This window comes from Lepisosteus oculatus, chromosome 23 (genome assembly GCF_040954835.1).
Source record: "Lepisosteus oculatus isolate fLepOcu1 chromosome 23, fLepOcu1.hap2, whole genome shotgun sequence".
Taxonomy (NCBI): Eukaryota; Metazoa; Chordata; class Actinopteri; order Semionotiformes; family Lepisosteidae; genus Lepisosteus; species Lepisosteus oculatus.
In genome coordinates, this window is record NC_090718.1 from 7,612,787 (window position 1) to 7,629,844 (window position 17,058).

The 17,058-nt window shown below is 40.7% G+C and overlaps 1 protein-coding gene across 4 annotated transcripts in view; it reads right to left on the bottom strand.

The window, feature by feature from the left end:
- The window catches only part of robo3 (roundabout, axon guidance receptor, homolog 3 (Drosophila)), a 177,264-nt gene that overhangs the window by 74,583 nt on the left and 85,623 nt on the right, over nucleotides 1-17,058 (bottom strand). The window contains exon 1 of one of the 4 annotated variants that reach the window (XM_069182437.1): nucleotides 11,607-12,301. The exons of the other annotated variants lie outside the window; for them this stretch is intronic. Within the exon in view, the coding sequence (XP_069038538.1) occupies nucleotides 11,607-11,670 (64 nt within the window). The 5' untranslated portion in view covers nucleotides 11,671-12,301. Of the gene's footprint in view, nucleotides 1-11,606; nucleotides 12,302-17,058 lie in introns of those variants that run through there. 4 annotated transcript variants of the gene reach the window in all.

Genomic DNA, 17,058 nt, shown 5'->3' on the forward strand with positions numbered 1-17,058 from the left:
CCAATAAAGTAAGAAATAAGTTCTACTGTTTCAACAATGAATGAACAGACCAAACATATCTTCCTCTCCCATGACATTAACACACTTTAAATGCAGGCCCCGTGCATACATCATCTCGAAAAGAGATTGTAACCAAGGCATGTGTACGCCCCGCTAGGGTTTGTCAATCCAAGTGGGGGAGCATGAATAACATATTGTTGGTGTGTGTGCGACAGCGGGGCTGCAGCCCAGCTGTAACGTGTTGTCTGGGAGGCTGTAATAAAACCCCCTGGGCGTAGAGCTAATAAAAGTCACCGGGAGAGAGGTTCAGGGCCGGGGAGCCGGCTGCGACAGAACACAGCTGGGTGGAAGAGCAGACACATCCTGATCGGGTTGCGGCCGCATTCCGAGGAATTAGCCACAGCAGAGCACCCTGAGCGGGGCACATCCTGTCCGACGGCCTGCGGGGAACAGGAAGCCGGGGACAGGGCGAGGTGGATCCCGGCCTCGGCCGGCTCCTCCGAGGCGCGACCCTCGACGCTCCGGAGTCTCACCAGTCTGTGCCGCGCGAGGGGACTCCACAAAGCCTTCCACTTTCACGGTTCATTCTTTTTGTTTCTTAACACGCACCTGATGACATGACATTTTTCAAGCTCTTATATGAGTCTGGATCTTTAAGAAAGATAATGAGCTGATTTGTTCTGATGCTGGCCAGGCTACCGCAGAAAAAGTCAGAGGGCATTTACAACTGTATCGCAGCTGCACACACGAATATTCACTCAATATCCAGACATCTGCAGGAAAAGGTAGCTTTTTATCTTTAAGATGCTTAAATATATGCAGCTCTAGTATCTTTCCATTTATTATTTCTTGATCTTGATCCGACAGATATCCTCCATATGCCCAAAGCTGAAAATACCCAGAGCAGCAAAGGAAACCAACAGAGCCTTTTACACCAACTAAGAACTAAGCTGTGCTTATTTTGTCTCTCTTAAGAGTGACCCACAAAGTTGCACGATGATTGCAACAAACATCACAGGCCAGGTCCTTAAATGCTCACTCTCTAATACGTTTACCAATATCACATTGTTGTTGTAACTCCATTACACTGTCTGACAACCCTTTTATTCTGTCTTGTCCACAGAATATGTTGGGAACATGTTTGTTAATTGCGGGACGCTACCAAATTTGCTCTCTGGTGAAAGAGGTTGAAAATTCCATTAATTTAACAGCGACTACCACAAGTGGCATTGTGTTGTTGTTTTTTTTTTATAACTGGCTTAATGCTATGTAATGAAAATAATTTTTAATGAGAAACTGCAGCCTTATCCAAATGAAAATACTCCAGTCACCATTGTTCTCAAAACTCCACGGGGTGTAATTACCTTGTAACTGCAGTCCTGAGATCCCTGTGATAACAGACAATCTGCAGTTCCAGCACAGAAGCTCTGTCCGGGCTCTGTGGCTGCAGAGGCCTGGGTGGTTTGGGCTATCAGTGTGGCTGTCGCAGTGCAAGCAGGGGAGGAGGGGGAAGTGGTCCAGGGGCTTGTTCACTCTCTGCCTTCTCTGGAGTTTCCCAGGCGTGAGCTAGATGCTAAGGACGTTTCCTTATTTTGTTATCGCAGAAGGAAATGAACAAAACGCTGAGGAAATGACTTCTGTGAAAGACAGAAGAAGAAATAATCCCCGCTCCCACCCCCCATACACACACACACACCCAAGAGCGTGTCTCTGTTTTGTTCCTGAGTATTAGTGATTAGTGATTAGACCCCCTAATTCCCCCTAAATTCCAGCGAGAACCTACATCCCTGGCTCGACTCATGCTGATTTGAAAGTGAGGTGGAGGTACAGTAGATGTCATTTCCAGTCTACATATTCATTTAATCACAACGACGTGAAATCTTTAGACATGAATTAATTTTAGAATAGAAAAACATAGTTGTGAAAATTCGAATTGAGACCCATTTATGAATACAGAATTGTGGATCATGTTTAGAAATGTGTATTTGCTATACATGCATATACAGTACACACCATATAGTGCTCTATATACAACATTTTCTGTACTCATATATACAAACATATATCTAACATTTAAACATTGCAATTCATCTATGAAATGCAATGCAGTAAATACCATAGTAAAGAGTCCTTATAAATTACCAGAATGTGTTGAAAATATTTCATTTTCACTACATTTTCTAACACAGCTAAAATGCAACAGACAAAACCATTAAGGAAGCGCCATATTGTTAAAGTGGAAATGATTTATGATTGATCAATACAATCGTTGAGCACTCACCGATTCTCCAGCAAAAGCAAAACTGCGAGAATACATCTTGCCATGTCTGTTGGAGATGACAAGCTGTCTTATCAGAGATTTAACAGATGTTCTGCTGCCAATTTGTTGTGTAATTAACAACCACTGATTTAAAGAAGCAGGGATCAGAATTCTCCCTGAGAAATGACTTGGGGTTATACTGGTAATTCCTCTACAGATTGGACCAGGGAGCACCTAGGAATTCCAAGATAACACCCTCTTATCTCTCTTGATAAAAGTGCCTGAGGACTGCTGGAGTTTATTACTGGGCACTTAAAAAAATCTCCAAACTCCTGTGCCTCTTAATATGGTGTCAAAGCAGCTGAAGAGGCTTGTCCACGACAAAGGAAAAATTCTGTAACCAACACAGCCACACAGATAGGACCAGCCATCAGGAGTGCTGATGCAGTAATCCACTGAAAGTACAAGCTGCTCAACACCCACTTTTTGACTTGTGTGTGGGGTTTGGGCAAGAAGGAGGGGTTCATACTAAAAACAATCCAGAAAAGGGGGAAAAAAACTAAATTAGGTCTTGTAAGAGCTCTGTGTTCTGAGATACAGCATGAAAGCAGAGCCTTTTATGGTTTTCATTCAGGCTGCAAGGCAAAAGATATTTAGAAATATTAATCTCAGCAATTAAAATTAAAATGCATTTTTTTTCTATTCATGAATTTTTTAGATAGCAGACATTCCTGAAAATTTACATCTTCATTTTTCTTTCTTCTTTGAACTTACTGCAACATTATAGACTCTGTCGCAGTAATTTCTGATCTTTATCTAGGCTTCCTAGTGCTTTCTGTTAATGTTCCAGCAAACACACTCAGTAAATAGGAACAACATTATGAGACTCGTGAAGGCAGCTCATTTCGGCAGTTCTGCAGTACGTGAGGGATGAAATGTTGAGAAAGAAAGACAAAAGTCAGCATTTAATTATAAAGGGGTATATAAGTGCTCATCCTAATGAAGATGAGTCACTGAGAAAGGACTGGAGCCTTTCAGAGCACAGTTCGTAAGGAGTGCCCATATGTCAATATGGCCCATGTTTGAGGTGTCCTTTACAATCCAGCTCGAAAGGAACGCCAGCAAGTTCAGCAATGTTGGCTGTGCAGAAGCCTGGCTGCAGTCTGCCGGACCCGGCACCCTGCTGAGTGCCGCCTGCCCCTCTCCCCTCCCTCTCTGCTTCGCACACTTCCCCAGTCCTGGCACAGCCTCTCCGCTCTTTAAGTGCGTCAGACACTGCCGACGTCCCCTGCTCTCCGATACAATCTGGAGTCTCTGCTTGAATCCCTGGCAAACTTGCTGGGGGTTGAGGCAGGGATGGGGGAGAGGGGCAACTGGCACCGCGGCGATGCTCTCCTCAAACTCATCTGTCTCCGAGAGCCTGTCTCTATTTATATCAGCACCTTGAGCGCAGACACCGCTCATGCACACAGGTCAAAAGACACCCTGGCTCACATATGTTCTAAACTCACGGCACATGGTGAGCAATTTATTTCTATAGACGCAGCCAAACATACACATACACAGGAACACGTACTGTACAAGACTCGGGCACAGGGATAACTAATGCAAAGCTGGAGGTGAAAACCCCTTATGTGTGGGACATTTTATGTTCTGCATATCCATGCGTGTGGGTGCATCCTTTGTACCGTGCTTGTGCACAGGATATTTTTGTCTTTCTGTGAGACTTCTCTTTTGCGCCGCAACACTGTCTGTTTTGCAGTCTACCCGTGCGTGTTTAATATGTATGCCAGTGTCTGCTCCACTCTATCTGTGCCTTTGTCTCAAAGCATTCTCTGCCTGTCTGCATCTGAATATTTATTCCTCACTGCTGCCTGTTTTCCATGATCACTGATGATGCACTGTATCAGCAAGAGAACTAGGACAGCTTGCCTTCACATCACCGTAGGTAGATTCGATAGTGTGCTGTGGCTGTCCCTGATTTGGTATCTGCATGTTTTTCTCCGTCCTGTGGCCCATTTAATTAACTTTAGCTGCAGAAAAAAAGCCTGTAGGAAAATGCAAATTTCCACAAAAAAACGCAGAAAATGTGCCATGATGTATTTTAAAATTGGATTAGTACTTCACTGCTGATGAATCAGCACTAGCCTTAATTTAATAATTGTTGCATGGATTTACAATTTCCTTTTTATTATACTTTCCTAAATAAATAAACTTGAAGGATATTCTCAGAAGGATTCTCTTGTCCTGCATAACATTATTAAAAGTATTAACATGTAGCAAAATGTTGCTGTGCAATTACAAGTCTGCTGCAAGATTTTCTTCTATTGCATTAGGATTCGGTAAAACAAAGCACAGCATTTTATTGCCTGCACAATCATTTGGATATTTTTTATGAACCCATCTTTATATTATCAGGTGAATAACCCAAAAACTGAGGAGAAATAAATTAAAATCCTAATTATACAAAGCCAAAGTTCAGCAAACTGTAACACCTTCCCACAAGGAAACACAGAAAACAGTATATTTTGCTCCAGTGCAGACAAACATGACAGATTTTCAAAAGCCCAGAACAAGAACCGTTCATGCTTTCACACTCACACAGGGCATTTTTCACACTTACACCAGTCAGGGGGTCAGATAGATTTGGAAATAATAAGTGTGTCCAAAGATCAGGAACCAAGTTCTGCTAGTTTCTGGCTTTTTTTAACACCCCCGGTGAGAGGACCAGCGAAACCTTCCCATTTCTACTCAGACAGCAGCCCACGCACACTCCCCTTATTACTTCCTGCTGTGTTTCCCCAACACGCTTCACGCCTCATAGCCACTGGTCGCACACAAGCATGGAGAACATGATCACTCTGCCCGCTAGACCAGCAGAGCACCACTCCGGCATTCCCCTTCCGGGAGTTCAGCCTGCAGCTACTTACAGCTCTCAGCCAGTGCCCAGCTCGTGGCTCTGCTGTGGAGACAACACCGTCAGAATCCAAACACACCTCCAGCCTCGAAGCCTCACCACACTCAGTGTGCTGAGCTGTGCATCAGGACATTCACTCTCTGGTTTCAACGTGCAATGGTGGCGGTCTGGAGAACTAGTTAGGCACCTCTGACCACAGGTGGTTGTTTCACATCCTAGCGGAGAGCCATCCTTTACCTAGATGGCCCCAAGCCACCCAGCTGTATGAAGTGGTATCAACTTTGTTTACCTTACAAAACATGCAATAAGATGATTATTCAATCATCTTATTCGGCCTACGAAATTAATGACGGTGCCGTTTGATTGACTTCTCTGAAACTATTACTTAAACTTCAGTTTTGTTTTTAACCGTTTTACAAGCCTTGACAAGGTTTATAGTTACATTTTGATGTCTACTGTCCTAGACGGCCTGTGGAAAATCTGTTAGCAGGGGCTGTGCTCAGTGATTAGAATTCTGTTCCGAGAAACAGCAGAGGCAAATGTTTTGTCAAAATTGTTTCTGTGTGCCAGTTCTTGAAGTGGAGCGTTCAAAGAGTGAGAGTGTTGCTGAATGAAGAGCCCTTAAACCCATTTGCCTGGGCACTTCATACGTTCAGCTCCTTTTGTGCTGTTTTCACATTACTGGAACACAGACGTGCTGAAACCATAAAACAAGAGAAGCGTCTATAAAAACAGGGGAAACAAAGACCCCTGCGCAAAGCAAAGAAAGAACTATGACTTTTGTCTTCTTTATTTCTGTGCGTCTCTTCTAAACAAAAACACCAAAGATGTAACTAACATGAAACAAAGACTCAAGTAAAAAAAATAATGCATGTCAATGAAGACCACCATTAAATGGGAGAGCCAAATTAAATGAGATTTAAAATCAAGACTTTCATTGATATGAAATTTCTAGATATTGCAAAGTTGAGATAGCTCAAATTTCTCAAAAAACTGATTAAGATATCTCACTTAACTTGATTCATGCTATGTGCTCTGGTCAGGAATACAGAGGACTCTGTATTATCATTTGGAACAAATGCAAACAACCATTAATCTGTCCATGACTCAGTGACACATACTCTGGAGATTGATGATGCTGCATTGTTGTTTCTGGACTCAGGACAGACAGCCATGTCAAACAGTCGAGGGTTCAAAGGTTAACTAGAGTGCTCTGTCAGCACCAATGGTGTACAGAGCTGTTTTGTGTCTCTTAAACGTTAAATTGTATGCCCGCTTATTTATTTGGTTCTGAAAGAAACTTACTTCTGTGTAACTCACAAATCCACAATTTCTAAATATATACAAGTCAGAAACATCTTATGCTCTAGCCACAGAAAATATAGATTCTAGCAATTCAATTATAACAATAACTACATTCTGTTCATAATGACTCCAAAACAAGAAAAATGGGATTCTTTTGTTTTCGACATAAACTAAGTATATAAATAATGTCAAAACTAAAACAAATAATACACTTTTACTTCTCTTAAGAGAAACTATAGAGAGTGCAACCTCTAATCTATTTTTGAACTAGAAAGATTTCCAAAGCAAATACTTTACAATAAAATAAAACAACCTTCACAATGGCCAGCATTATGTGGAATGTAGGCAAATTTCCTTTAAGGCCTACAGTATGCTGAGAGATACAAGTTAAGCTTTATAAACTGAAGTGCTTAACATTTTAAGTACACAAATATACATTTACTCAACCTGTATATCTGGACATATAAATACAAAAGTTAATTACTAATGCAATGTATTGATGAGACAAATGATTTTACTGACATGTTCCCCAGTGTATAGCTGACACTGAAGCAGGTTTGATAAGGAAAGAGAGGCCCCTCAAGCAGAAGAGTTATGTTTGTTCCCTGGTTTATTGACTACCACTTAAAGGTCCACTTGTTTACACAGCAGCTGAAAGAAGTAACGTGGTCTTAGGATTTAGGAGACTCATCTGTATGATACATTTACCAGCCATATTTAAAGATTGTTCTTTCAAGGTAATGACATGCCCACAAACAGTAATTACAGAGCGTTGCGCAAACACCACTGGGAAAGGCCTTGTCTGTAATAACCAAAGTCCTCTGAGGTTACTGTCTCGACACAGACACGACAGAGTTTTCGCAGTATCACTTCCTTGCAGAAAAAACAAATCTGTTCAAAGCAGTACAGTATCACTCTTTTAGTGTAACACCAAAGTGTAACATTGGTTACATCACTGTGCATTTGTGTATAATTTCTTTTATGCTGCTGGCAGTGTTGTATTTGTATGCGATTCCTCCATTTATCTTATTTTACATATCTGCAGGACTGTTCTCAAGAGGAAGCAGAAACCCTTTAATTAAGGGAGGCCCCACTCCATCTCCAGCCAGCGGTCATTAGTCTTGGGAAAGGCAATGTTTCAAGTGCATCAAAGATCATTTTGATGTCTGTTTTGCAACAACTGTATCTTAATGTCACTTCACAAAAACTCCAACATCCGCCTCTCTAGGTCAAGCACAGAGTAGGAAGACACTTGTGCAATCCCTTCCTCAAAGATATTATACAGTAAAAGTCTGGGAAAAGTCCCACAGACAGACAGGAAATCGCAGCAGGCAAGTAACAAGTTCTAATTATAATTTCTTAATGGTTTTTCCAGCAATATGAATGAGCTTGCATACTAAAAGTCAGGAAAGCTACAGTTCTAAAAAGTAACATCAAAATGAAAAATGCTGATTAGTTTGTCTGCATTTCTTTATTGTCTGGGAAGCTTCAGAATTGCATATTTTAATGCACGGTTTGGTAGTCTTTCATTCTCCCTTCGTAAAGGTAACAGTCAAACCACATTTACTCCAAAAAGCTCACAAGTCTCTTATCAAGTGAGGACTGGCAATAAAAACAACTGCAGCAACTAAAAATCCCTGGCAGGATCTTGGGACTGTTGCTTCAGGGACCTGGGTGAACTGTGCTCTCTTCCTGTTATCATCTCACACCTTACAAAAGGGAGCTGCATCTCTTGCACTCCTCGATCAACATATTTTAATGCTAAACAAACAGAAGGGCCCACTATACCTGCAACTGGAAGTGTTTCCAATAAGCATTAAGACTATAAGATGGGGGGGGGTAGTTATGTTTGAAGAGAGGAAAGCAACATTAAAATGCATTTCTTTTTGAATGTCTGCAGGGAAGAGTCATTAGAAGCTATAGAAATGTTCAAAGTTTAACAAGATGAAAAATATCCAAGAAAAAAAAAACACATAAGCAAAATAATTGGGAAACCACAATGAAATTCAATCTGTAGCAAACTGAAGGACTGAAAATAATACTTCTATATACCACATTGCATTAGGTACATTTTTCTTTGTGATGTGAAAAGGCCTGGAGAAAGTATTTTGTTTCTGTATATAACAGTAAAGTATGTTTTTTTCAGTAATCATCCTAAATCCCCCCACCCCACCAAGTTCCACTTCATTTAGTCTATTGCTGTAGCCTTTGTGAAAACATAACTTTAAGTTAATGCACCCATTTCTTATTTCTAGTACAGTACTTCAAGTCCACAAGCACATTGCAGAATTATCATCACTATTATTATTGTGAAGATCTAATGGTTAAAAAAAATTCTAATACATCTAGAGAGCTGGAAGCAAGCAGCACAATCTGTGTGGAATTTATCTTATTTGAGCATCTGGACCCACTGAAGGATTATTTCCCCAGATGTTGTGAGCCAGTGGATTACAATGTTTACTGCCCTATAAAACAGAGGCAGAGCCATTGCAGAATGGTACCATTACCAGCCCTTCCACTCTTCAAAACTGCAAAATCTCAATAATCCCTGCCAAACATGTGAATGGTTAAGGCAATCATTAATGGCTTGAGTAAATGCAAAATCACAACATGCTCCAAATACTGCGGGCACAAATTCCCAAAGACCGCGCTGTGTGTATGTGGGATGGGTGGTGATGGGGGTGATTTAGGCTTAGGCTGATTCCTACATATGGAATGTTACAAGTACAAGCAGACTGAAAAGACCCTCCAAGTCTGTTTGGAGGCTGTTAATTAAGATGAATGTCAGAATTCTAAACAGATGATTTTTTGAATAAAATAAAAATTCACTCTTTGTATACTTATCAAAGGATTTAGGCTTGACTTTATTTGAAAACACGGGAAAGCTAGCAGTGTTCCTACATATCCTATGATGAGCTGTGGGAGGGTGGTGTTTTGAGGGAGAAAAGACATTGCATCTTTGCCCTCACTGTCTATGTGCTTATTTATGGCAATCTTGGTGCAGTTTATACACACAGCCATCTTTGAAGTCGCTTCACATTCTGAGAGAATCAGTACTTCTGCGCAGCACACCTGTTTACAGACAGCGTTTCAAAGCTGGTGGGGTTTTTTTTTTTGTATAAGGCACACCACAGCAGTTCCTTCAAAGTCACAAATATCACCTGGGAAAACAAAAACATTTCTGCTCCCACACCATGGATGACCCCAAAAATACAACCCCCATCCTCATAAAGGGAATTCCGCTCTCCTGAACAGTGCAAGAGCTAAAGATACCGCACCCTATGTCAGGGAACAACCTTTCCAAGCAGAGGTCAAAACCAACTGTTATCCTTAACCATCCTCTTACTAATCATTTGACACCAGCATTCACAGGCTTGGAATCTTGTCTCCCTTTCAACTTCCAGAACAATGAAGAGTCACTGCGGCTGAGAACAGTTGTCATGGCTCAGTCCTAGGATATTTATTTGCAGTTTGAAGACACTGCGTTGCCCATACACAACATACCGCTTGCCCAGATGCTCTTTGAGACATAGTCCCATACGAGTCAGACCTACAAATTTCACACAGTCTATTTACTTTATTGGAGAGCTAAATGTAAAAATGAACTGACAGAGCAACATGCCTCTATTAATAGTCAGGCAAGTAAAAAAAAATAATGACAGTCTAACCGAGCATTACCAATATCCATCAAATCAAAAGCAAAGAAAACCCTTACAGTACTGCTTGGAAAACTACAAAAGCCTCATTTTGGGCAACTTATAAGTTTCTTGATCCTTTGCCTTTGGCGATGTTCATATAGAAGTGCTTTGCCAACAGTGGAGACATCTGAAACACATTTAAACTGAAACCTAAGGAAGTGCGATGCATACCAATATACTGTCTATTTCATTAATTACCATATGGGAGCAATCTGTGATCTGAGAAGAATTTTAAAGTTTAGTGGGTTTTTTTTTCCTTTGTCAATGGTTTAAATAAGCACAAAACAAATGAAGTATAAATTTTACATTTTTAAACCTAAAAAGGAGATATCTTTAAGACTGCCAATACACACTCAGAATGACTAGAAGATAGTCTTACGGACAATCAACAGAAGATGGGACAAATAGGCATACAAATAGAATAGTTTTGTGCTTTGATGTCATATACTAACATTTAAAATCTTATTTCTTGTTTAAGTGCACACTATGGTATCGATAACAATGCAAAAACAAATTCACTTCTATGCATCTGAGTGTGCTTAAATCTAAATAATGTTAAATCAGATTCAGTAGAGGGGAAAGGAGTTAAGTGCGCTAAAACTAGCAGCGAAGGATTATACCACTACCTTACAATGATGTCCAGCTGGAGCTTGTGCGAGTTACGATAGTCGAAATATTGAATACAATAACAATAATCTACATTACAAATATTTTGTGCACATTACATAAATATTTAAAGAGAACTAGATACATTTTTAAGCATTTAGAATAACCCTTAAACACTTACGCGGAGATAAATCCATTTCTTTATCTAAAATAAATGTGTCACTATAGTAACTTTTGTTCCGGTAGCACAGTACAATGTGACAAGCGGAAAAGTTCAGTGGGAGTAAAAAGATCATCAAATCTGACAGCCCTTGCTCGCTTAATTATTATCTTACACAATCTGAAAGATCTGTGTGAAATGTTTCCCCGTTCAGTCTTCTACATTTTCCTAACCATTGAGACGTTTTTAAGATGATTGTCTTACCACACAGCTCTTACGCCCAAAGCCTATACTGCCCACAACTCAGTTTATTATCCTCACGAAAATAACCTCAAGGCTTCTACAGAAATGCCTCAGGTCTGTTTAAAAACCTATTGGTCTTATATAGGGCGTTTTTGTAAGGGACTGGTCCTTATTCATTCTTGTTGTCAGGTTGCGTATGCAGTCGTTGTAAATGCATCCACCAGAGGTACACTGTACGGTAAATGTGTAATGATTCTATACATTTACAGCTATATTGATCTGAATTCCAACATTACCCCCATGCCTACTGAGATTACATTAATACCTGTTCGCGCATGTTTGCTCAATCTCACTCATCCGCAGTACTGTGTTTTACAGTACCCATATTGTACGGACCATTCACCGTTACCAACCTACCTAAAGCCATGCCGACCAGCGCATACGAGAGCAGCAGGGCATCCCACGCGAGATGGAACACCATCGCGCTCTCCCGGTTAGTGCTCGCCTTAGCTCTTCTTAACGCACTGTCAATTCCACCCAGATGTGCGTCGTGTTATCCAAGCCGACGTCCACGGAAATAAGAAATATCCAGATTCAGCAGGCAGGAGCACGGGTGTGGGGACAGGCAGCGCTCGAATGAGATTTCAAGACGACGAACCCCGCACCGCACAACTTTGCAAACTCCGCTCCAGACCGAGTCAATTTCTCCCGCAGAGACAGCAGTAGCATCACCACCACACCGACTCCGCACAAGCAACGCGCAAAGCCATTATATTAAGAATTACTTTCCGCCCGCTGTCCTGCCGCTCTCCGAACAGTATATCCTTTTTGGGACAAAAACAACAACAACAACGACGAAAGTAGAAGATCCAGTATGTCGTATTAAAGAAATGCAAAAAGGACTTCGGTGTATTTCATGAGTTATCTTCACTGGTGTAATGCTTTGGCTAAGAGTTTCTACAGCACTCGCATTGATCTGTGTGCAGATTCCGGCCACCAGCGAGCGACGTGCAAGTGTGTGAGTGCTTAATTCGCGATGCTGACTTCCAGCCAGCCCAACAGCCACCTCTCTCCCCTCGGCTCGTCCCCGATTTGAATGAGCATAACTAAATTACTATGAGATCCCACTACCCTGTCTCCGGAGCGCGGTGTCATTGCTTAAACCCACCCCTAACCATCTCCCCAGTCAGAAAGAAGTTTTTTTTTTTAAAGGGACAGTGATGAGATCAATATACCCTTCAATGGCTGAATGGTGCAACAATTCCTTATTCCATAAAGTGCGCTCACGGGTTAATGGCAATAAATGGTTACTCCTGTTACACAAGAACCTCTTCTGTCTTAAATAAGATTATTATTATTATTATTATTATTATTATTATTATTATTATTATTTTCTTAACAGACACCCCGAACAGATAAAAACGCAAAAACTAAGAACAGCCAAATGAGGTTTCATAATAAGTTAAATAGGATGGCTTCAATTTAAATATATTAATTTAAGACAGACAGTAATAACTTTCTATAAATCTATTATGAATGCAATGAAGGTTGACAGTTTTACTATGCTGAGGTACATTACCATAAAGCAAATCAATACAATTCATAATTTGTAGTCCAGCCACAAACGCGCAAAGTCAGCATAGATTGCATTGTCACTGTTTTTTAAGTGGAAGGTCCAAGTCCTCTTCAGAATAAAGCACTTTAAAACAGAATAATTTCCTTCTGGTGGGATGTAATGTTTTGGATACTCTTCAACAACACAGCCTTGGATAATGACACAAAGAAATCAAGACGACAACTTGCTACAGCATTATGAAAGGGAAAAAAAAACTTTGTAGAAAAGTTGGTCATGTCGTTTGTAAGATGATGGTGATGGGCTGTTTTAGCGAATGTCAACCAGCGCTCTGACCCTTGTGTTACTTATAAAACAGCAGCCCTGCACCTGATGCTGGAGAGAAGAATTAAATGATTTGCAGCTGACAGGATGGCTGAAGTTCTGATGTTCATCAGAATACGAGCCTGTTTTCTCCAGTGGTCCAGCTATCAGTCTTTCTACCTTGCAGCCTGATGTTGTCAGATGTCAGAAGCTGAGCAAGGCTGGGCCTCCTGGTCAGTGCTGGAATGGGAGACCTTCAGGGAAAACCAGGTTGTCGTGGGGGGTATTGGCAGACCAGTGGGTGGCACTATTCCATCTGGACCACAGTTTCCAAAATTAGCTACCCCAGTATTGTCACTGTGCACACTGAACTGTAGGAGGCGCCACCCTTGGGATGAGTAGTTAAAGCAGTGTCCTGACTCTTTGGTCATTTAAAACCTGTGGCACTGCTCATCAGAGTCAGGGTCTTAACCCAGTGCCCTGGTTAATTTCACTCTGGGCTGCAACTTGACCTCCCTAAACTTCACCCTTCATAGCAACTAGTCAATTCTATCTGCTTTATAGCTGGGCTTCTGGCACATAACAGTGGCCACGTGTCATCCGTGTGGGGGCTGCACTTTAGCAGTGATAATATTCCTCCTAAATCCAAGGCAATTTGAGATAAAAAGTTTTATGTAGTGTAAGTAGAAGACCTTTCTAAAACAGGCAAATCATTTAATAATACTAGGCTCAACATTAATCATATTAGATGTATAAAATCGAATAGGGTGGCTCAGTGTTTGACGTTGCTGCCCCGCAGCACTGAGGCCCTGGGTTCAAATCCTTAGGTTTCCGCTGGGGGTTCTGGCTTTGTCCCACACGCTGGTAGGTTACTTGGCTTCTGGGAAAATTGGCCCTGGTGTGAGTTTGTGTGCTTTTCAGGGTGTATCCCACCTTGTGCTCAATGCCTCCTGGGATAGGCTCCAGGCCACCATGACCCTGAACTGGATTAGTGTTTAGTGAAAGTGATGATGGGTAGAAAACCGAATGTTGCTGCTGGGACATGGTGGAGCTATATTGATGCAAAATCTCAGTTTCATCTTGGCTACAGTGCCTGGTTTCATTTTATTGTCAAGTGTGAGAATGTAATGTGTGCTTTATGATACAAGAAGCTCAACAGAAGGAAGACTTTGATCATTAAAACTCAACGCACTGCAGAGAGAATACAAAAGTAATCCATTGTGATGAGGCAAAACTGACTAGAGGAATTAATGTGATGTATTGGGACAGGCAACAAACATTGCTTTTACATTTACAAGACATAACATATACAAAAAGAAAACACTGAACAAAACGATATGGGTATTCTCATATGCTGGAAATTTCTGAGGGTTTGCATGCTCATTTCAAAGTACTGTAGCTTGATATTGATATGTAATAAATGAACTATTAAAGATGTAAATCATGGTCAAAAGCTGTATTATTTTGAATGGACACTTCTGCACTTGACCTAGAAAGAGCTGTCTGAATTATCTGAGGTACTGTAAAGGGATTCTGAAGAATTACATGGAAGACTCTTAAGTAATGAGTGCCAAAAAGTTAAAGTAACATATGCTTTATTCCATACAAACACCTGTTTAAACTAATACTCGCTGGTCTCTTGGTGAATACCCTTGATGTGGCCCCATGACCAGAACCAGCATTTAGCTTAATAGCTCCTACTTGTACATCAGGCAGGCACTTGTGTTATTGTTTAAATTAAATGAGGACATGCCATGGGAATTATTGCATTTACAATATGACCTTTTATTGGACTCCAGGTTTGGATAACTAGTACAGCACGACTAGACTGTTAAAGGGTTTCGGTGTTCCACAGCGGCACAGTGCCGTGCTGTTACAGATATTTTATGTCATTGTTCCTTATTAAGTTATTGTCTAATTTTTTAGCAATACAAAAAAGGCACTTTTAATGGTTAAAATTACGTGCCAGATGTTGTATATTGTATTGTACAATATACAATTACAAGTACTAGTAATCGTAAAAGCTTTGTGTAACTAGATCTCACACTTGTTATACCACCTACCAAACCCCGTCTTTTGTTCCTTTCTTTTTTACATTCCAAGAAGGTATTTCTCTACTTTCATGCTTGTATTTCTAGATGTTAGTCAAGAAGATTAAGTTTGAGACTGCAGTAAGTCACATTACATGGACTAAAGTAGAGTGGTGGTGGGGAAGCATTTAATAAGTGCTGTTTCTATTAGTCAGTTTTAGTTATGTCTGGAAAAATCTTAGGATTTTTTTTAGGGTCTATTGAATTAGAACGCTGCAACTATTAACACAATACATCCTGGTCATTTTTGGTCTAACCCTTACCCAAGTAATAACTCAATTTGGACAGGCACTTATTCTAAACTTTCCCCATCAGTAAAGCAAGTAACAGTGATTTAAATGCAATTACATATTTAACCCTCACCTCCATTAATCATGCCCGGGCACTAAGTTTGCAGAAAAGCAGGCAGGAGGGCAGAGAGTGAAAGACATAAGAATAATGAGAAAAAACTAAAGGAAATTGAGTACAGGAGACCAATGTGTTGACGGCTTTTCTCTCTTTCTCTGAAGGACACCAAGTCTCAGCTCGGATTGCAGTCTATTGATTACTGTAGATGCATTCTTCAATCCAATAGTCATACTCGTGTAAAAATCTATTTTTACAATATGGTAATTAGACGAATGGCTTAATTCATTTAATCATGTTTGCGCTGTAAATATAACGTGATTAATTACCCACAGGTCCTGCCAATCATTTAAACAGACAGTGGAAAGATGCATTTGGCTAAATGAAGTATACAAAGCATCTGGTGTGATGATTGTGCTTATCGGAAAAAAAAGGTAATATTTGCACTTTTAATTTAAAGGTGAAATCAGATATGAAGTGAAGATCTGATTAACTGAAATTTGTGAACATTCTGGAAAACAGAGGAAAATAGTGATGGTGGTATTGTGAGCAAAAGGAACAGGGAAAATGCTGTAAATAAAGGCAGGTTGTTGCATCATTTACTGAGTGCAATGGAGTAACCTGCGAGTCTTAAAACTGTCTGCAACTATATACTACTCATTTGAAAAACATTTTGATGACATTTAGTTGACTTATTGTACTATATTTGTGATCCTGTGTTGAATAATCTATAACATCTAAAATCCATTTACTAATGGGAACCAAAACATTTAATAAGTAAATCCCTCCAGCAACACAGTCCGGCCAGAAAATCATCTAAAGCTGTTTTACGTCAACCAGGTCACTGCCTCATTGGTATATCAACTCACTGTATGGTCTTCATGGTTTTAATGCTAATGAATGCTGCAATAACACCGCTTTGTAATATTCCGTGTTTCCCTAAAGTGCTAATTAAGAGTGAAAAGGAACTCAGGGTTGCCTGTCATTTCATTTGAAAAGGTAGGAAGTAAAAAGGAAAGCACCGATGTCCAGGAAGTGAAACTACTCTTTAACTAGCTGCGTTCTGATCAGATCGATTGTTTTGTACGTACAGTAGAACTTTTGGAATGTGACATATCAGAGCACAGCAAACAGTAATAACGCTCCAGATTTACTGTTTGATATAGACAGAGCTTTGTGGATTCAGGGTTGGCTGCTCATGCTGCTTGACTCTCTCCCTGTGGGATTTAATTAAAGGCGGTAACAGCTCTGCCCCCCTGAACCCGGCGCCCCGGTTCTGCTCTGCAGCATGGCTCGGCTGATTATCCCCTGATATCGGGGCTGTGGCCCTTTAAGAAGACGCATAGATTTCATTATAGATTAATTGATTTAAAACGTGCTGCTGGAAAACTGCAATCTATCTCCTCATTGATCTGGTTCTCAATGAGATTCACTGCAACTCGCCTCCCCCAGGGAGAGACAGACACAGGCTCGCTGGGGGGGATGCCCAATTTCCTGTTCCTCCCTCGGTTTCTCTTTCTTTCTTTCCTTTTGTCTTTCTTGTCTTTCCAGGAGAGGT